General features: G+C 33.0%; 1 protein-coding gene across 2 annotated transcripts; it reads left to right on the top strand.

Annotated features, from left to right (window-relative positions):
• Positions 1-4,085: 4,085 nt before the first annotated feature.
• LOC145259270 (G2/mitotic-specific cyclin-A-like) lies at positions 4,086-22,294 on the top strand (the record flags this gene model as incomplete). 2 transcript variants are annotated; one of them, XM_080117110.1, is given in 8 exon segments in its annotated part: positions 4,086-4,522; positions 8,460-8,718; positions 12,785-12,915; positions 15,383-15,606; positions 17,075-17,150; positions 18,001-18,132; positions 19,476-19,592; positions 22,174-22,294. In XM_080117110.1, coding segments are annotated over 8 exon segments (1,315 nt in total), but the record flags the coding sequence as incomplete, so codon positions are not given.

Genomic DNA, 22,294 nt, shown 5'->3' with positions numbered 1-22,294 from the left:
TAGACATATATATATATATATATATGAGCAAATAGTTAATAAAACATGTTAAAAATCACTTTGAAAAAGAAAAGAGTTAAAAACATTTAATTTGAAAAGGAAACACTAAATAAGTGGATAGTCCTCAAGCTTTTATATCTGGTTGAGATTACTTTATAAATATTAGTTCTTTAATATTTATAATATAGTTTTAGTTTATTTTTAAGGGAGACAACCCAATTAATTACGGAATCTGAATTTAGCCAAAGAGGGAAACTTACTTTTTCTTTAATAGAAGGAATGATTCTATCTAAGATGTTTTTGCTTACAGCACCTAAGTCAGAGTTAGATGGGCAGATCAATCTGATGGAGGGGTTGTCATAGAAATTAGGTTCATGATCCTTGAGAGTGAATCTAGGGGTGCCTGGAGAAATTATTTCAGTGAAGTTATGAATATTCATAGAAATTAGTAAATGTTTAGCCTCAGAATTAATGGAATCTAAAGTCTGACGAGAGACTATTTTATAATATTTATTAAGTTCTTTATACAAAAGTCTTTTATATGTAGGATAGTCAAGTTTATAGTAATTTTTTGTCTTATCAGCAAGGACGAATATATGTTTATTCTTTTTAACTTTCTCGGCAAAATTATTTATTTTTTGAGTAACTGGATTTTTTTCTTAACCATTTTGTTTCTTAAATTTAATGTTTTTGACTAAATTTAACATGGAATTCTCAAACTCCTCAAGGTAATGGTTGTATTTGGGGTGGGCAGTGGTTTTTAATCCGTAAAATTTGGCAGCAATTCTTTCGATTTTCTTTTGTTCTCTATGAGAATTGATAGGGAGTTCACTTGTTAAGATTTCTGGGTGGGGTTGGTCTTCATAGGAAATAGGTATTTTAAGTTTATTGTTAATGCTTAAGTCATGGTGATAAGCCTTCCACCTTATATTTTTTAGGAAAATGTTCAAAGCTAGAACAAATTTGTGGATATATTCTTGTTGGGTAGGAATAGGAATATTTTTGGCAGACAGAGGAATGTGTTCCTTTTCAAACGTATCTGGAGAGAATAAAAAAGCTCAAACACCTTGTCTTGGCAGTTGTGTTTAACGCATATCTTATTTTTCTTTTAATAATATTTTTTGAATTCTTTCCTCTTTTCCTTGTACCTATTTGTGAATTATTCCACGGATTTGGCCTTTTGGATTATTTTGGACCATCTTCCAATTACGCGATTTCTTTGGATTTTACTTGTGCGAATGGAAATTTAACTCTCTTGGATTTACATTTTTGGATTTTACCGTCATTGGATACCTTTCACCAGGAAATCACCTTTTTCTTCACTCTATTCCCTCTGCTCCACTTTTTGTTATCAAGTAACATCTTTGACTTACTTGCAGTTTTATCAAATACTTTTGCAAGCAAAATCCGATCCTGCATTTTGCTAATTCCTACCCTTTGATGAGAAAGAAAGTATTTCTTCTAAACTCTGAGGATTAAGGACTATCCACTTTTTTAGTGTTTCCTTTTCAAAGTGTTTTTTACCATGTTTTATTAACTATTTGCTCTTATTATAAGCTCTATCTCCTATTTGATTTTATCGAGCTTTTACATCTGGTTGAGATTACTTTATAAATATTAATTCTTTAATATACTTTAGCTTTACCGTCTTGGATCATTTTGGTAAATTTAATTGTAATTTTTATATATATATATATATATATATATATATATATATATATATATATATATATATATATATATATATATCCTTTTTTTGCAGGTCAGAGCGCCCCCGCCCCAGTACTTTTACATCGCCGAAAATGGAACCTCCCCATGTTAAGAACGGCTTTCGGGGTAGGGTGAGGGTGTTTGGTCATAGTTTTAAATACTGATTACTTCCTCTGATTTTGATGACAGGTGCCTCCCACCAAAAAAACAAAACAAAAAAAAGAATGGCATCTCCATTTTCGGCGATGCTGTAGAAATATCAGTACTCTATCCTCTGGAGTTGCTAGCGTCTCTATCCCACTTTCCGATTAAGTTATTTCGTGTATTTCAAAAGAAATCCCGACAAGAAATAGAAAATATCACTTTTCTTTGGAGAGATTCGAACCTGAAATTCTTTTTTGTAATTATCTCTCTCTCTCTCTCTCTTTTTTTTTTTTTTTTTTGAGAATTCTACTTAATTAAAAAAAACTACAGAAAAATCCTTACGCAATAAAAAATGTCATATTCCAAAAATACGTAAATTGTTCAAGTAGTTTTATTTTGGTAAAATTGACTAAAAGACGCGAAAAAAAAGAAGTAGTTCGTCTCAAAGTTGATTTAAGGACAGAAAATGCGGAATCGATGTTGAAAAACGAAATAACAAAAGTTTTCTTTCTTTCTAAAATAATAACACGATTATTTTAACATGTATTTTAAGTGTGTTAAGAGTCCCGAAAGTCGAAAAGAAAAAAAAAAAAAAAAAGGAAAAAAAAGAAAAGGAAAATTAAAATACTTTTTTCGAGTCATTTTTAATTAAATCGACAGGGTCAGAGACTAGTTCCGTATTGTATTTTTTTTAGAAAAAAACTTATTTTGTAAAATTAAAAATAAATAGTACTTATGCATTTAAGCTACCGTGCTAAAATAATAACGTTAGAACTCCTCTTAACATGAGAAGGGATAAAGTGTTTTGTAACTACTTTGCATTTTCACCTTGAATTTAACTTGTAAATACTATATATAAAGAAAAAAATTAATGCTTATGCATTAATTTTTTTTTATAAGCACACACACACACACACACACACACACACACACACACACACACACACAATTTAAAAAAAACAATAAAAACAATATTTCGTTTGATTTCGTTTCATTTTCCATTTCCGATTCGATGTTTTGATTTCTTAAATCAACTTCAAGACGAATTATTTCGTATTAATTTAGGCTAATTCAGATTACCACGAGATTAAGCTATTAGCCAATATATTTTTATAAAGAAAATCAGTTTTAAACGATGTAATAATGATCTCTTGATGAGCCGTTTCATATAAGTTAAACAAATTTACCGAATTTTCATCACTAATGATTACTATATTGTCCACTACTCCACTGTACACTCTTTAATTCTTATCCTAGAGTGGCCTCTTGGCCTTGATAATGTGGTGATGCCTGTGTAAAAAAAATCTAAAAAGAATTACGTGAAATCGATAGAAATTACAAGGCTGACTTCTCAAGTTTGAATTATTGTGAACTTATCTGCCTTTGTTTATTTTTTTAAGATGGAAACGTGAGATAGCCCTTTTTTTGTTTACTCATAAAATTTGATTTTCTTAAAAATAAACCTACTTGATTAATTAACGTGATTTTTGGAATATGACATATTAGTTCCGTTACGGTTTACGTACATTATAAATATTGTTCTGTATTTTCTGTAGACATGTATTTTTTTAGGTTGAATTCTAAATAAGAACTAAAAAAATAATTTATTATTTTTTTATTATTTACAAAAGAGGAATATTTTCAGTGTAGTGTAACCTTGCCCAATGAATAAAAAATAATTGACGTGCAAATAAGTAAAAATGTTTATTAAAAATTATAGTTCGTATTGAACCTGAATATTTACGTCTGCAGTGGGAGTTTTTTGTTTTTTTTAATCGAGTTGTATTTTTTATCGATATTCTTTTAACTTAAAATCAATCGACATTACACGGATCAGAGATGTTTAACAACAACAACAACAACAGCAAAAATATGTTGTTGCTAAGATTATTTTCAAAATTGGTTTTCTGAACATGAAAGCGAGTACTGTGTTCTGATTGGTCAATTTCTGGGGGTGACAGCAAATGCTGCGTTCTGATTGGTCCGTTTAAGTGTCGCGGGGAATTCAATTCAAGTCTTCACGCAACCACGAAAAAACGGCTTTCAAGCCACATAAAGACAAGAAGAAAAGGAGACGACTACCTGAAATATTTATGTAGATATTTATTTATTTATTCATACATCCCGAGTGATTATTGTCGACTCGTCCACATCTTAATCAAAACACTCGAATCAGATTTCTACTACTTTGCTTATTAATTTATTATTATTATTTTTTTTTTTATAAATATAAACCCGGTTGTTTTGTGGCGAACCGCGTCATTACGATTTCAGACGTTGGGTTTATTGTGTTTTTATCATAGAAAAGAAAAAAAAAAAAATACTAAAACACGGGTAATTACTTCGACTAAGATCTTAATTATCCAACTAATAGAAAATTAACGGCTATAACAAAAATTAAGTTGATACCGTTATGTATAATGCTAACCCCTCTAAGATAATGAACCGAGCTAAGGGTCTCAACGAAAACGCACCCTTGCTTAATGATGAGAATTCTTCGATAGCTGTTGGCATTCCCAGGCTTTACCGCAACGCAAAAACTAGAGAAGTCCTTGGCGAACTACCCTGTCCCGCTTCGATGGACGTTGACCAGAAGGTCCACGTTTTAAGCGACATTACATCGAATATACAACCTCAGCAAAGAAAACGACCTCTAAGGAACTCGAAGGTATGATTATTTTTTTTTTTTTTTTTCATCCCGATTTTTTAAATTTGTTCATGTCGTATTGCTCAATTTTTTGGGGGGGCCTTCCATAATTTTTCTCTCTCCACCGTTCTCATGATCGCATAAGATTTAATGCTAACCCGATTTATTGTGATCTATATCATCTTAAATGGTGAGCTGACCCCCTGACATTACCGGTTTCCCACTAAGTTTTTGTTCGTGTCTATTTTAATGTATACCCCTAACTTAACACGTTTATTCCCTAATCTAATGTAAAAGTTTGATTTCATAGTAACCAGCAATTTAGGCGGACTTGAACGAGACCCCCCCCCCAAAAAAAAGAACGGGTTTCGGAATAAACATCCAACCTCTCCATGTTAAGAACGGCTTTTGGTTTTTGCAGTTTCCTTTTCTTTTTTATCCAGTGGATTATTGATTGGGCATTTATATATAGGGAGGGAGGTGATTCTTGATCAGGTGCACCGCAATTTATTTTCAGAAAAACTGGGGATCTTTAAAAATCCCCAAGTAAGTTGAACGTACCTAATAACCAAAGAAAAAAAATTGGATGCATTTAATAAAATACGAATTCAATAACCAACCCCCATGCTTTCTATTTTTTATTTTTATTTTTTTGCACTTTACAAATCTTTTAACGATCCCCATTTTTAACTTTCAACTATTCTGCATTTTCACCTAAAATCAATCGCCTTTTTAAAATGAGTTTTCGGGTATGCTGAAAACGCAAATCGTATTTAAATTTGCAGTATTTTAGAAAAAGCGTCAATTCGAACTTTTTTTATTTTTTTATAGATTTCGATGTGCTGCCGCAAACAAATAGTTTTCCAGACGCAAGTGTGTACAATTTTGACATACAGAAATGGCCACCATGGTCAACATAAGACATTACATTAATATCCAGAAAACTATTTGTTTGTGGCTAATTAAAATGCGATATTCGTTTTCTGCATACCCGAAAACCTTTAAAAAAAAGTCCCTTTAAAGGTGATGACTGATTAACTTAAGTTAGAAAGTAAATTACTGAGTTTCTTTTTGTTCCAATCCAGAGTGCTGCTGCTGCTCCTTTGAATTTTTTCCCCAGATTAAAAAAAAAACACCTATTTTTTTTCTGAAAATAACTGTTCGCGTCGGAAAGAATTATTTGAAATAAAATTGAAGGATTTACTGTACTTGTGAATATTAACTGGACGTGTTTGCGTAAGTGAAATGCCTCCTGTAACATGCAACGTTTCCGTTACACCGGTTATAAAATATATTTACTTCAGTCTCACTTTATTTTTATTTATTTTTTTTTTCTTAAGGAACATCTTTTAATAAAAATCAATTTGTTTTTAATGAATAAAAACGTTCTCAAAAATTGATTCTTTTAAAGCGTTAAATTTTTAATTATTGGAAAACTATTAATCAGAAGGGACTATTTATGGTGTACACCGGCGAGGCTTACGTTCCGTTAAACTCCTAAAACGGGAGAATCATGGCGATTAACGTTTCACAGTTAATTCATGTTTAATAAAACACTGTATATGGACCATGCTTATGTGGATAATGCTTAGAAATTTATTAACATGTGTGAAGAGATTAACTATTCCGAACTTTGCCTAACAATTCGATAAAAAGATAAATAGCATAGTTCGTTAACTGCGCAGTGCACACACAAGTACCAGGAAAAATTTGTATTAGCTTCCGTAACTCTAAAAAGAAAACATAGTCGCCATCTTTTTATATTTTTGATATAAAAGATGGCGACTGTTTTTTTTTTTCTAGTTAGGATGAAGCTGGTACAGATGTCGCGAGAATACTCGTTAAGTTACAGTTCCTTAGCGAAGATTAAAGTGTTACCTTTGCTCTCGTACTACACTTTTCAGTCTTAGGTTACTGAAGAAGTCCTGGCTTGAAGCAATTTTTACACAATCCTGCATGTTTGAGAGATGGATTCCCCCCCCCCCGTAAATATGGCAACTATTTTTCGGCGTTTATCCTGTACAATGAAACTTACTACACTAAAAAGCATATAAATTATAGTTGCATTTAGTGTTTGAGATAGGCGACAGATCGATTTAAAGCAAAAGGCAATGCTATGTCAAATGGTAATATATCCAAAAATTATGAAAATTCATAGAACTGATCTTTAAAAAAAAATCAGTTCTATGAATTTTCATAATTTTTCAATATATTACCATTTTCGACACTTTTTCACACAAGTCCCCTATGTGAATTTATGTCTAATATCTACGGAAAATGCAGCCCCCCCCCCCATTTTCCGCAAGTTTTACACACTAAAAGTAATTATATAACAACTTTTACTTAAGACCATATAAGTTGTTCTACCTGGCTAAGTTTATTAAGTGTTTTAATTTAAACTTAAGTTTGAAACGCACGTAGTGTTGAGCAAGTTAAACCGGCAACAGGATGACTGATATAAGGCCGTCATCTTTGTAATCTCGATAACCGCCATAAACTTTAAAATTCTACAATGGTAGATAGCAGATAGAAATTTCCTGAAATGTCGAGATAAGGTAGTTTGTAATCGCAAAAATAAAATCTTAGTTATGGATTTTCCTCGTTTTGTATATCCCCCCCCCCCAATACTTGGAGTGCGACAATATCTTCATACCGGTTTCTAATTTTGCTGAATTAAAGGTGGTCACCTGTTTATTTTTCTCCCTTCCCAGAGCAAGCTTTTCATAAAGGCATTCATTAAAAGTTGAATGATTCTTATCCGGAATTTAACCTTAAAAAAAAATCTTGCACGTACCATGGAACGAAAATGTAATTCCAAAAATCATGAAATTTTTATTTCTTTTAATCTATTACTATTTTTATTTTAATAGTAAACTTCTAGTCATTACAAGGCTAATCTATATTTCAAATCTAGTTGTCAGCTTATTAAACATGACTGATCAGAATAAAAGGTCTGTTTAAAAATTTGTTTTGCTTCTATAAAAAAACTTGATCAATTTACACGATTTTTGTATATTTTGTTTCCATTGTCAAAATTTCTGTATTTATTTTATTAAAAAAACAATGAAATAGAATTAAATTTGTTCAAATTCAGAATTCAAGCTTATTAAAGATAAGCTTGAATTCTGAACTTGAACAAATTTAATTCTATTTTTTTTTTTTTTTTTTTTTTTTTTTTTTTTTTTTTTGTGAAATTGGTTTCAGCATTACTTAAATTTGTTTTAACAATCCTTTTATGCCTTCAGTTTAGACTGTTAAAATGACCATATTTAGAAACCTTTAATATAGAGGGGCTTTGGCAACTATTCTGTACTTTCTAACAATTTAATGAACAAGAAATTGTAGATGTTGAATTTTACCTATAAAATCCTACCCCTCTTATAAAATAAGGGTCCGTAAATTGAGAAATACAGAACCTTTTATAAATCTGTCTCTACTGACATTCCCCCACGAGCAATGTCTTTTTAATGTAGGGAAAATTCAGCTTGTGAAAAATAACAATTGTCCCAATCTATAACTTGCCCTTCAGTAATGAAGGGCAGGAATGTAACAGATGCTACACTTTAATAATAACCAAGAAAGTATTATACACATTCTTGGGTATCATCTCGACCATGTGTGTGCCTGTCTACCTATTTTTTCTTTTAGATAGGATTTTCAAGTTAAATTACACTCTTAGGATATGTTCATTATGAAATTGTTAGGTGAAAGTACAGAATAGTTCATTAATCTCACCCCCATCATGTTAATGGGTTTCTAAATGTTATTTCAAGATAATTTGGAAACTAGAATTTTTTTTTTCACTAATAAATATGGTTTATATATTCAACTTCAATAATTTGAAGTAAGAATTTTTTTAAAACTTGATGCTAACAAATGATGACTTAAAGAAATTGACTTTTTGTACCAGATTTTTCATTTAAAATTTACTTTTCAACTCCAATTTTATTTTAAATAGCTTGGAAATGCTGGCACCCAGGATGAGAACTTTGGTCACAACCAACAAAAGTATAAGCTAACCAGCTATGACCGGATTCCAAGCAAGTCTGCTTTCACTATCCATGTAGATAGCGAGAACAGCAGCTCTCCGCCGTCACCTCCAGTTGTTGGTGCAACATGTAAGGATGATCAGCCTGTTGAGGACCGGCTTGATCTTCATGATGCAATCACTGCCCTCCCCAAACAGGCATTTGGCCGTGTCAGAGAGTCTTTTGTTAGTAAGTAATATTGATGCTTCTATATAACAGAAATATTAAAATTCAAGTAAAACCAAATGGTGCCTATGTAATTGTCAGATCTAAAATAGTAACATATCCAAAAATTATGAAAAATAAGGTAAAAATTATTTGTAACCTCTTCCTATAAGGTTAAAAATAGTTTGATAGATACTGAGTTGGACATTTGGGTCATGTGACGTAAGCAAAAGAGGAAGCAACTCAATTTGTAGCAGACAGAATTTACTCAGAAAAACAAACATAACGTATATGCATAGTTTTTTTTTTTTTTTTTTAATTTGTTTAAAATGACTAGTTTTAACTGTTTTCAAAACTTTAGAAATGACTTTTCTGAAATTGGCATAAGATTTCTGATAAATTGAAAATTTAATTACCTCTCCTATTAACTCTTCAATTCTAATTGGTAGACTTTAAAACTAAATTGCTAGTTTACAAACGTCTTCATGAATAATTTTCTACCTTTTTTGTAATTGTTGGATATGTTATTTGCGACCTGACAATTTCATCAGTAACATTGTTTTACTTGAAATTCAATTGACGAAAATGATTAAAGTTTAGCTAACCTTTGACGGGAGGTAAGTAATGTAACTATCACCAATTTTTAATAAATTATGCGTTAACAATCATAATGCCTTGTTTTTAGTATAACTGAATTACTTCCCTTGTTACTATCATGTCTACTCAAAAAAAAATATGGCAAGTGTTTTTTTTTTTTTTACATAGGCATCATCACTTATCAAGGCCAAGAGGCCACTCAAAGATAAGGGTTAAAGAGTGTACAGTAGACATTGGACAATATAGTAATCATTAGTAATGAAAATTTGGTAAATTTGATAACTTATATAGAACGGCTCATCAAGAACTTATTTACGTTAGACTTGAAGACAACCATATTGTAGTCAGCCGGAAAACGGAAGACAATTCCACAGGCGTGCAGTTCTAAGAAAGAAGCTTTGTTCATGGAATCTACGTTTAGGTTTAGGCACAGATAAAGAGTGGGGGGAATTATTGATAGTGTGTACAGCTAGACGAGTGTTTCTTGTGAAAGTTTGGCGAGGGGGGGGGGCCATAGATTGAAGCTCAGTTGAACACCTTCCATGAAAATAACGATACATCAGAGACAAACTCGCAACATCTCTTCTGTGAGATAGAGGTTGCAAGGAAGAGAAAAGGACATCTCCTACGAGGCTACGAAGTCTATTTTGAACTCTATCAAGGCAGGACAAGTCCCTTCTAGCAGCTCCTGCCCAGATGTGGCAACAATATTCCATCCTTGGACGTACCTGGTTCTTATATAGATAGATTTTATAAAGATGGAAAACTTAAATAATGCAGTAATATTTTAGTACTTTTGACATGCCAATTAAGTAGATATTGCTTTTAGTTGAAATTGACACAGTACATATGAATCTTGCTATTATAGCATAGCTGCATCTAAATCTTTATACAGTAATGTATCAAGATGCAGAAAGCTGTGGATGGGTGGAGCAAATAAATATAAAAATGAGGATTCAAAGTAAATAACTTTCATCTAATCAATAAGGAAAAATACTCTTTAGACCATGGTATCTTGAAGCTTAATGCTTCTCATCATATCTCTTTTGAACTATATAATAGAATAAAGACAAAACATACAATAAATTTTATAATTAAATAAAAATCTGGGGTTTGTATTACTGTACACATAGATTCGAAAAAGTTGTCAAAAAGCAAATAAATGTTATCAAAGGCAAGATAAGTTACTTTTCTACCTAACTGGATATATTTTTTGTGTTTTTATTCAATGTAACATGTTTATTCAGCTCGAAAACCATAGTGTTTACTAATGTATTGGAACATTCAAGATGGAGTCTGATTCTCTCTTTAACACGGTAAGTTTGGGAAAAGATGTTATAAATAAAAAACCGGATAAAATACTGTTAAAAACTCGCTCAATACATGTTACTGTGACATAGGTTGACATATATTCGGCGGGTTTTTTAATAGTATTTTGTATAGTTTTTTTATTTATAACACCTTTTTCCAAACTTGCGGTGTTAAAGAGGGTGTGAGACGCCATCTTGAATTTTCAAATACATCGGTAAACACTATGTTTTTCGAGCTGAATAAATGTTACATTGAATAAAAACACGAAAAATATATCCAGTTTGGCAGAAAAGTAACTTATCTTGCCTTTGATAACATTTATTTGTTATATATATATATATTTTTTTTTTTTTTTTTTTTTTTGACAACTTTTTCGAATCTGTGTACAGTAATACAAACCCAAAATCTGAGTTCAAACTTTAGAAAAGGCAGCATTAAAAATGTCTAAAAAATATCTGGGAAAGCAAAATGTTAATCCAGTAAAGCATAAGATCTATGAAAATTCAGGGTGAAAAAAATTTTGTAAAGTTTTACAAAGAAAGCAATCCTGCCAAGTGAAGAGTATTTGCATACATTTTCCTATTCAGCTTCTATACATAGAGTATATTTTTATTCCTAAGCTGATGTTATGTTAGGTGGCAGCTATTTTTACCCGCTAAAACTAAATAAAATTTGTTCCACAAGTCTGACTTCCTTATATGGAGTTTAAAGTCTGTAGACCAAGAATTGGCTATAGTTCGATAAACTGTTTCTCAGACAAAGGTCATTTTATATATAACTTTGCTCTTTGAAACATTAAGCTTTGAAATACCATGGTATAAAAATAAAGTTTGAATTATCATTGATTATTTCTTATATACTAAGTGCCTGCAAGAAGTTTCCAGATTTTTTTCGTAGACTCTTGAAAATTCAGTATGTTGTTGCTATGCATCTTATGAGATAACTAATTTTTGGTTTCCGGGTTCAAATGAACAGCTACAACAGGAATTGAAATACACCCTACTAAAGCCTGGTTGTCACAGCTGGTGAATTTCAAGAGCACAATCTGGATTTGCAGACACTTAAGAATTATATACAATAAAATTCTGTTTTGAACCATCTTGTATGAAGTGAGCATCAGTGGCATAAATGATTCAAGGAAGGCAGTGTATTTGTGAGGAATGAGGTGTTGGAGAAATGAGAAAGTCAGAACACCAGAGTTGATTGGCCAAATTTCATAGATAAGTGCAGTTTGATGTCTGTGTAGGAACTGTACGTGCAACCCTTCGTGAGGAACTGGAGATGCAGAAAACTTGCACAAATGCACCAGTCTACAACTTCATACTTGTTACAAACTATTTGACCAAGATGGGCATCAAGACAGTTCCTCATCCTCCTTATAGTCCGGACCTTGCTCCTTGTGACTCTTGGTTATTCCCTAAGCTCAAGAAAAATTTAGAGGCTGTTATGAGAAAATTGCAGAGATGAAAGGGGTTGTGACAGGAGTGATTGATAATCACACAAGGACTTATGGGGCCTTCTAGAGTTGTTAGAACAGTACAAGTACATTGCAGCCAGAAGAGATTACTTCAAAGGAGACTAGTTTCATGTGTGTACTATCAATAAGTGCCCATACGAAAAGTCTGAAACCTTGAATCTAAAACATCTGGAAGATGCTGAAGCACTTATCTAAACAGACGGTGGAAAAGTTAAATCTGTAGCTGTAAATTAGATTGTTAAAAAAAAAAAAAAAAAAAAACCCTCCAGCAGTCAGTGAATAAGTCAACCAATAACTGTTACCAAAGGCAATAAAAGATTAGAGTAAAAGTTTAGATCTTTATTTTTGTAATTTAACTTTCTCGTATAATGTTTGTACAAATGTTTTTCCTGCCTAAAATGTTTAATTTTCACCTTCTGGCTACGCAGTATTTTTTATATACAAAGGAGTCGTCTCTTAAGTCCCAGAGGCCATTCGAGGATAGGGGTTAATGAGTGTACGGTAATCCATAGGAAAATATTAGTGGAAATTAGGTAAATTGGATTATTTGAGAACATCTCATCAAGCTAGTGCCTGTACTAGTACTGTTTTTGGATTGAGATATATTCTAGGTTCTAAGGGGAGATAATGCATGACCATACTTCCTTTCTTTTTAAAAAGGACATGATTTTTATCCTTTCTCTATTTTTTTTTTTTTTTTTCCAGTAGAAGATGCAGAGTCTCCCATGGTCCTCGACACTAGCATTGCTACTTTGGATCGATCAGAGGAAGAAAGAGCTCTCGATGAATTTGATATCTATAAAGCAGATCTATTTGCCTATCATCGGCAAGCTGAGGTAAGTATCTATTTTGCAATTTTGTTTTATACCGATTTTTGATCTCAACAGATTAATTTCTTTTTTTTTTTTTTTTTTTTTAAAAGGCGTTGCCACTTATCAAGGCTTGGAGGCCACCCAGTAAGGGTTGGGTGTATGGTAGTCAATGGGACAATATTGTAGTAATCATTAGTGGAAATTTGATAAATTGTATTACTTAAAGGGACTGCTGGAGAACTTGTTTACATTGGACTTGAAGACATATTGTAGTCAACTGGAAAGCAGGCAAATAGGTTTCACAGGCTTGCAGTTCTAAGAAAAGCTTTGTTTATTGAACCCACATTTAGGTTTATGCACAGATAAAGTGAGGAAATCATTGATAGTAGTTTCAGCGAGGCAACTCTTTCATGAAAGTTTGGTAAGGGGGCCCATAGATTGGAGCTTAGATGAGCACTTGCCATGAAAATAACTAGAGCAGAGACAGGCTCACAACGTTTGTGTGAAAGAGGTTGTAGGGAAGTGAAAAGGGCATCCCCTACTAAGTTACAAAGTCAATTTTGAACTCTGTCAAGGCAGCTCCTGCCCAGATATGGCAGCAGTACTCCATCCTAGGATGTACTTGGCTCTTAAACAGAATTAGATATTTCCATCAATTCAAATATATTGAGGACACTGCCATGGCTGCGGCAAAGGTGGGCTTGCTCTAGAGTGCTATAAAAAAATAACTCTTTAGTATCCTATATCTACAAAGCCACCATTTGTCCATGCATGAAGTATCCTTGCTACATCTGGACTAGTGTCTGCCACTAGTTTCCATTCTTGGACAGGTTCCAAAATGTCTATGTAATAGGTTCTACACTATTGGCCAAACTCCAACCCATGCTGCTATGTTAAATCCTTGTGCCTGTTTTATACAAGTACTTTAATGCTCTGAACTCGTACTTGTGCTCCCTTGCTGTACATACTCTCGACTAACTTGCCAAGCAACAAAACGCTAAACTTTTTTTACTCGTTCAGTGTGCACTCAGAGGACCATGCATGCTTCACTTGTTGTAGACTGTAACCTTTTGCTACACACCACCACCACCACCACCACCAAAAGATATTTTAGGTGATAAAAAGCCCCCAAGTTTCCTAGCTTCTGAAATCAGGCCATCCCTCAATTTAAGATTTTTTTCTGCCATTGGATATAAGCATCCCTGCTGACATGACAAGGCTTATTCATACTGAATTTTGAATTCTAGTAAATACACTAACCCTAACAATTTTTAAATGAATGCAATGTTCATTCAAGTGGTGTCCTGCCTGGTACAGGCATTGACGGCTATGACTCCATTTCTCTGCCTCCTTTGGGGTATCCATGAATTCACTGTTGCTCATTTTATGTTGCCAATGTGTTCAGACTGTCAACGTATGTTTCTCGCTGTCGTCCTTTTTCAAGTCAAACTGGCCTGTTTTATTCTATGGCAATATATCTCTTTATTCGAATACAGTGTAAACCTTTCTAAATTATTTTGTCTCCCACAAAAATTGTATTTGATAAAAGGTGATAGCAATCTCGAACTCTATTCTCAATGGAAGAGAAACTATTACAATATTACACCCCACCCCACCTCTGTAAACTGAATCCTAAAATCAGATTTAAGAAAATGTATGTTAGATATCTTGGCCATTTATGCTGAGAAATCATTGACAAAAGTGTGCATCTGGTGACAAATGGAAGAAACCATTATCGAATGTACAAAAAGGTCATTTGAAAAAAAAAAAGGAACCTGACATCGGGCATCTATATGGGAAGAAAGAACAAACTTGATCAATTGTCAAAGATAAGTTAAATGACTTGTATTTGAAAGGTTATTTTTGGCAAAAGGTTAGTTGTATTCAACTCTAAAGTTTCAGTGAAACCACAATGGCCAAATAAAACTCCCTTGGGGTGTAACTATAGTTGCAATGCACTCCCAAAGGAGCCTTTGAGGTGGTCACAGATCATCATATAACTAGTGATGGGACGATTCTGATACAATTTCCGATTCTTTAAATCTCTAAAAATATAACTATAAAATGGTTTTCTCCCGGTTCCTGTATAAACATGCCTTAAATGTGTATATTTTCTCAAATGTAAAATCAGAAGGGTGATCTATAGATTGATTTTATTAGTTTAAATCAATAAATATTTCATTACTATGAGCAGTGGAAAAATTTTTAAGCAAAATCAAATAAAAAGGGATCGTTTTTGGCATCAGAAAATAAGCACAAATTTTTGATACCCAAAAAGTTCTGATAATTCGGATTAATTGTGCCAACACTAATAACAAAAGAATGTTGTTTAATGATTTCGGCCAGAAGAATCAACCCATAGAATTCCTATGCATCATTTCCCTTACAACCAACCATCCATCACCAACTGATGTATATTTTTGTATTAGTGTTATTCTTTTAAACAAATACAAAGTTTTTTTTTTTAATCAAAATTTCTCTCTCCATTTAGGAAAGATATTTGGCGAAGGCACACTACATGCGAAAGCAAACAGACATCACTCATGGTATGCGCAGTATACTTGTCGATTGGCTGGTTGAAGTAGCTGAGGAATACAAGTTATTTCGACAAACATTGTTCTTATCTGTGAACTATATAGACCGATTTTTGTCTACAATGGCTGTGAATAGAGGAAAATTACAGCTTTTAGGAACGGCTTGTACGTTCATCGCATCGTAAGTAAAAATTTTTCTTTTGTTAAATGTAAGATTGAAATTGATGCCAGTTTTAAACTGGCTTGGTTATAACGCTTAGCATACTCAGTTCTTAAATTTATGACTAACTGGCCATGATTGCGATATTTCTATCAAAGAGTTGAAAACCAAAAGCAAACTTTGATCCATCTGGTTGAAATGGTTGAACATGCGATTCATACGAAAATACGTTTTTCGGAATTTTTTTTAGGTTGATTTGAATTTTCAAACTTCATCTTGTTCTTACAACTGTTCAAAATCTATGGATTCTCAGTCCTGAACTTGCTGGTTGTTCAAAATTCAACCATTATGTACATTTTAGAAAAATAAGACTTGGTGCCATCCGTAAGAAGCAAAATTCTGTAAGCAAAGAATGAACTTGCATAACTTGAGTTCGTAAGCAAACACCTTATCTACCGGACAACAGATGTTATCACTTAGCAAATTTTTCTTTTTTAAATGAAAGAACGAAACTACGTCAAGTGCGCAATTTACAGTTGAAACAGTTTCACTTGACTCCCTCCAAACAAAACGACATTTCTACATTAAATAATTGACGATTTATTTTAGTTCTTCGATATTGTCAGATTACTCTAACAGTACCATCTTCATGCTACTTCAATGCAGATGACAAGTTTTTTAGCGGACATAGACATTAATGCACACAGATGGCTTAAATTTATATAATAGATGGAATGAGACCTACCATCCTCACTTTTTTTCTTTTTTTTTTTCGCGAAGTATGTTTAAATATTTTAATTCTTGCAGATTTTATATATATTATGTTCTATGAATTTGTTTTTTATATATTATAAAGTTGCAATTTCAAAAATGAAAAAATATTCATGACTCTGCATTAGCATTACAACTGAAATTATATAAACTTGAGTTCCTTCAACCATAATCGAAACCAAAACTTAGGAAGAATTCTTGATAAAATTATGGAAGTACATAAGAATTAAACGACCCAGATATAAGTGTGATACAGAAAATAACATGTGCGATCATATTAATATATAGATTACAAGGAATTTTCCAGGTGGACTATTTATTTAAAAATATCATTCCGTCTGTATTTGTTTTAAAAAATCATGTTGACTGATATTTGGGATTGACGATGAATATGCTGGAAAAGTCTCTAATTATTTATGCAAATGAAAAATGATTTGTGGCTTTTTAAATTTTTTTTATGGTATCTTCCTTTTTGAGTAAATTCAACTCCTTAATAAAACATTGGATTAAATGGTGAGGTGCACTCTGGCTTGGAAAGGGAACCATTCAATCTGTAGTTGAATACTCTAAGCTATATCTCCAGGATGACTATAGTTCAGTTCTGTTTTTTTTTTTTTTTTTTTTTTTTTTTTTAACAAGTTATTGAGCATTTAGATAGATACAAACTTTAAAGTTTGTCAACCCAATTGTTACCATTGAAATACCAAATATTTTTCAGGAAATTTGAAGAAATTGAAGCTCCTGACCTTGGTGAATTTGTTTATATCACTGATGATACTTACAGTAGAAGTCAGGTATGTATAATCTAATATAAATCTCAGCTCTGTTTAAATGTATGTTTGTCTGCCTAAAACTTTCAACAGAGGCAACCAATTTTCATAAGATCGGCATCATTTTGAAGCTTGACCCTTCGGACGACAAATATCAGAAGCTTGGCCAAAAACATTTCCTTCACCCTCAACTGGGCATTTTTCTACAGGGAGGGGTCACTTTTTTTTTTCTTTTTTTTTTTTTTTTTTTTTTTTTTTTTTTTTTTTTTTTTTCTTCTTCTCCACACGCCTCCAAATACTTGGGCACCCAGACTAGTCTTATGCAAATGTTTTCTCCACCTACTCCAGCTATATTAAAATTAAACCCTCATGTGAGAGAAAAATTTGAACACCCACAAATGGCTTTTTGGGTATTCCTAATTTGCAATTGATGTAATCGGATCAAACTGAAGATACTTCCGGACATAAGATGTATGAAAACTTTCTGTTCTCTCTGAAAAAATTTTCTGCAAAGTTAAAAACAATTTTCCAATACAAAACCAAACTATTTGAAGACATTTATATCTTGAAGTATAAACTATTACCAAAATGACTGGATTCAGTCCTGACTCCACTGTTCCAGGTGGATTAATACCCTATAACCAAACCTATCTTGCATATTTAAAGTTTGCAATATCTTCTATTAATATATCTACATTTGTAGTTTGCAGTATCGGTTTTTTACATGTAACTTTTACAGATCTTAGTATCTGCAAAGATACTACGCTTTGATCTTTTGCCAAAAGACCAAGAAATAAAATTAGTTCAGATTTGGCTTCTCACAAAATAGAGGAAATTTTTGTCTTGGTAATTTATGTATTTTTTCTTTTGACAGGTTTTGAAAATGGAACAGATGATTTTGAAAGTTCTCTCCTTTAATGTGGCTGTTCCAACCATCCATACGTTTCTCGAACACTACCTCCATGAGGCTAATTTTGACCATCCGAACCACGCTTACCTCTCGATGGTAAGTATTTTTTTTTTTTTTTTTTTTTTTTTTTTTTGTATACTAAACTCTGCTAGAATAGTTTCAAGAACTTGTGAATGCATCTCCCCCCCCCCCCCCCGGAAAATGTTTTTTCTTGCATAAAAAATAGAATTGTATTGACAATATACTGTTGGTAATCATTTTTTAATTACAAGTGAATGCTACGTGAGGGAATAGGAATCTACTTTTACATTCTAGGGAGGGTATAAGAATATAAATTGCCATAGTATTTGGGTTCTGGGTATGACCTTAAGACACTTAGGCACCAAAAGGTGCCTCATTACTATGGGGAAAAGGAGTTGCTCCTTAGTTACCATTGCTCCCAGGTCCACTCCTGGAATGATATTGGTAAAGGCATCTAGTGCTACCAAATCTGTCTGAAGATACCAATGACTTGAATAATAATGCACCAAACATTGATAATATTGTTTCTCCTTTCATGTTGCAAAACTCAATCATGTTCTACAAAACTTTCTACAATACAAACTGAATGCTATGCATAAATATTTGAAGAACTTAATTTTTCAAAATGGTTGGATTTGATATTAAATAACTTGAGTGGTTGATATTTAAACAAAAACTAAACAAATGCTACAACAGTGGAAGGATGGGCAGGTACTGTCTTGTTACCGCTTTCATTTTAGGAAGGAAGAATATAATTTAGCATAGTACTCGAAGATAACTTTGTAAACTTGAAATCAAGTCAAAAAGGTCTGATATCAATATTTTAAATCTATAACGTTCCCGGCCTTTTAGCAAACAGTGCCCAAAACTCAATATAAGATCATTCCTGTAATCAACCTGGTCCATGTTGATTGCAGGGTCATGCCGATTCTGTAATTCTAGGAGGTCCACCCTCCCAGGCTTTACCTTTCTCTTTTTGAGAAGGGGTTAGTTTCAGGTTATTCTCCTGAGGCATCCCTTACTGGAGAATGAAAGGGGTTGCAGAAGTGTTTATGCGAGATTTTTTTTCTTCATAGTTTTGTTTTTAAAACTTTTTTTTCTTTCTTTTATGCCTCGTATTAATGATTGATTTCAAATTACCAGTAAAACTAAAATCTATAGATCTTGTCCATAAATGTATTTCTGAGTTTGGGATATTATATGCATTAATTTTAACTCCAAAAAGAAAACACTATTAGAAATTTAAAAGAATCTGAATCTATAATTGTATTGGAATCGGTACTGCACAGGCATTTTTGCAGGGTTTGTGTTCCTCCTCTGACATGCTAACTTTTTCGATCCCCCATTCTAATGTACCACAGTTCTTGTGAGAAAAAACAATACTTAACCATTTTTTTTTTTATTTATTTTTTTTTCAGTATTTGATAGAACTGACTCTTCTTGATGCCGACCCTTATCTCCAGTTCTTGCCAAGTATCATTGCAGCGGCTGCATTCTTTTTGGCTGCTAAGACTCTGGAATTAGCAGACCCCTGGGTAAGTTTCTGAATTCTTGAGATATAAATTGATAGTTCATATTTGGGTGATTGTCTGTGGCATAGAGGGATGAAGTATTTGATAAATTCAGTTGTAATTTCAACTCTTCTGGAAGTTGAAGGTTCAATCCTCAGTGAAGGTGATAGTCAAAATGCAATTGCAAATTACTATGAACTTATACTCTGTCATGACCGACAGAACGAGAGCATGCTACCCCTGCTAGAAATTCTTCGCAGGTTTCAAAAGTTCAAGATACATGAAGGTCTGAGGTTACATTAGCAGAAATGCAAAATCTTCGGAGAATAGTAACCCAAGGCAAGTGTTTGTTACTTGTCTTTACTCAAAAGTTATGTTAGGAATTTTAGGTGCGCGCATCAGAATTAATCCTATTCCGTTTTAACCGGCTTTCTTTGAAGTGAGTTCCATTTATGAAATTCACAAGCGGTCCGCAGTCGCATGTCCCTGTCAGATGATGACGTTAGGTTTTTGCAACTCTTGCATGAAGGTATCGACGTCCTACATGCAGGACCTGGAATTCCCAAATTGGTCAGCCATTTTAGTAATAACCAGGCTCAATGTTGCTTAACTTTAATCTGATGGAAACCAGTGTTGGCGTGACTATGCCATACACCGTATGAATTTTACATGAAGCTCTGATTCAGGTTTCAGTCAATGTAACATTAACTCTGGAGTCTTTGCAAACTCTGGAGTCTTTGCAAACTCTGGAGTCTTTGCAAACTCACTCTCTTTATTTTGTTTTCAAGTATAACCATGGAAAAGTCTTAGGTATTTTTGGTCTTGCCTATAGTTAGGCTTGAACCTTTAGTCTCTAGAAGACTTCCCTATTTGCATCTAACTAAATACAACCCATTCAAAAATCTATTAATCTGATAGCATGTGCTATTTTGTGTCATGCTTACATTTTTCTTTTGTCCCCCCTTCCCTTTCTCGAGTGACTGTCATTGAATTGTTGATTTCTACTTATTTCTGGTAATTTTATCAAGAATTCTTACCCAAGGTTTGGTTTCAGTTTAGATTCAAGCTGATGCATTCAATTCCTATGAATATATTTGTGAAATCACTTTATTAATATGTAAGAATCGATAGAAAATTGACTCTGATAATAATATACGAAGTCTGTATAAATTAAAATATATTTCAGCATATTTTACAACCGAGCTGTTGCAGTTTTAACAAGAGTTACAATAATCTAAGGGCATCTCCATTTACGCTGAACATCCACAGAATGCCAACATTAATGTTACATACGAAAGTCTGGAATTTTCACAGGTCCTGCTAGTGCAATATGATTGGGTAATTGAAAACTGCTCTAACCTTATGCAGGTTTAACCGGCTTCCTCCAAAGGAGGAAATTCTATTGAGATTATGAAACTCACAAGCAGTCCCCAGTCGCATGTATATCTCCGTTAGGGGAGATGACTACGTTAGGTTTTTGCTCCCTCTTGCAGGGAGGTGTTGCCATCTTCCTACATATAAACCCTGGAATTCCCAAATTGGTCACCCATTTTAGTGATGACCAGGCTCAATGTTGCTTAACTTTGGTGGCCTGACGGGAACCGGTGTATCAACGTGATTATGCCGTGATTTACAATTAGTCTTAATTGAAATATGCATTTCAAGTAAAAACATTTTGATCGTGCAAACCATGTAAGTGTTACCATTATAAAATTAGATAAAAAGTAAAAATCAACTTCATTGTAAATGAAAAAAATGACTTCTCTCCTGCTTTACGGCAATATCTGGAACTTCTGCTGATATTGATGGCAGATTGAGAAAATACAGTAAGCATTTATTTTTATTATAAATTCTAGTTGATCTTCAATCATTTTTTCTTTTCTTTCCTTTTTCAGAATACTTATTTTATGATACAAAAAAACATCAAAACGTTTTTATTTGAATTACAAGTTACAAATGTGACTAAAAAGAAAAGCACCCGTAATTAGTTATTGAATCTACTTTATCATAAAACAATGAAATATTTGCTCCTTTTGACAATCTTAAAATTTTGTTAATTTTGCTTAATTGGTCTTCATTTATTCAACCCTGCAAATCGGATGTTTGAAAATAGACATAAAATTACGGAAAATAGACATAAAATTTACTTTGATGGCAAAGTTAGTATTTATTGGAAGATTTTTTTTTTTCTTTTAATTAAGAATTAAGGATTTTTGCTTTTATTTTCATACAACCATAACTATGAGGATCTCTTTTTTTTTTTTTTTTTTTTTTTTTTTTTTTTTTTTTTTTTTTTTTGTCTAAATTGGAAATATTTTCACCAGCTATGGGCAAATAGCTTCACTGCCTTGTGGATATCTTGGCAAAGGCTAAGGGAGTAAACCCTTCCAAATCTGGTTTGGAATCGTGATAGGTGACTCACTGCAACACCTGCAGCTGCGCTGTCTCCAACCTTATTGAGGGACCCTGATAACTAGGCAAACTTAGGTTTCCTTATCCCCCCCCTCCCCCCAGCCTGTGTCTGGAGAGGTAGCTCTAGCTTCGACTGGATGCAGAAGGTTGCCATCATGTTTGATTGTATCCTCATGTATTTGTTTTCTTTCAGCCGAGTGCCGTAGAGAGTTATTCTGGTTACTCAGTCATGCACTTTCTGTCCTGCGTCCAACTTCTGTATGGAACTCACAAAAACGCAAAAACTCATGCTCAGCAGGCAATCTACCAAAAAT

Source organism: Euprymna scolopes, chromosome 34, assembly GCF_053919585.1.
Source record: "Euprymna scolopes isolate OS-2025 chromosome 34, ASM5391958v1, whole genome shotgun sequence".
NCBI lineage: Eukaryota > Metazoa > Mollusca > Cephalopoda > Sepiida > Sepiolidae > Euprymna > Euprymna scolopes.
Note: the sequence above shows the minus strand (reverse complement) of the source record. Positions and strands in the feature narration are given on the sequence as shown.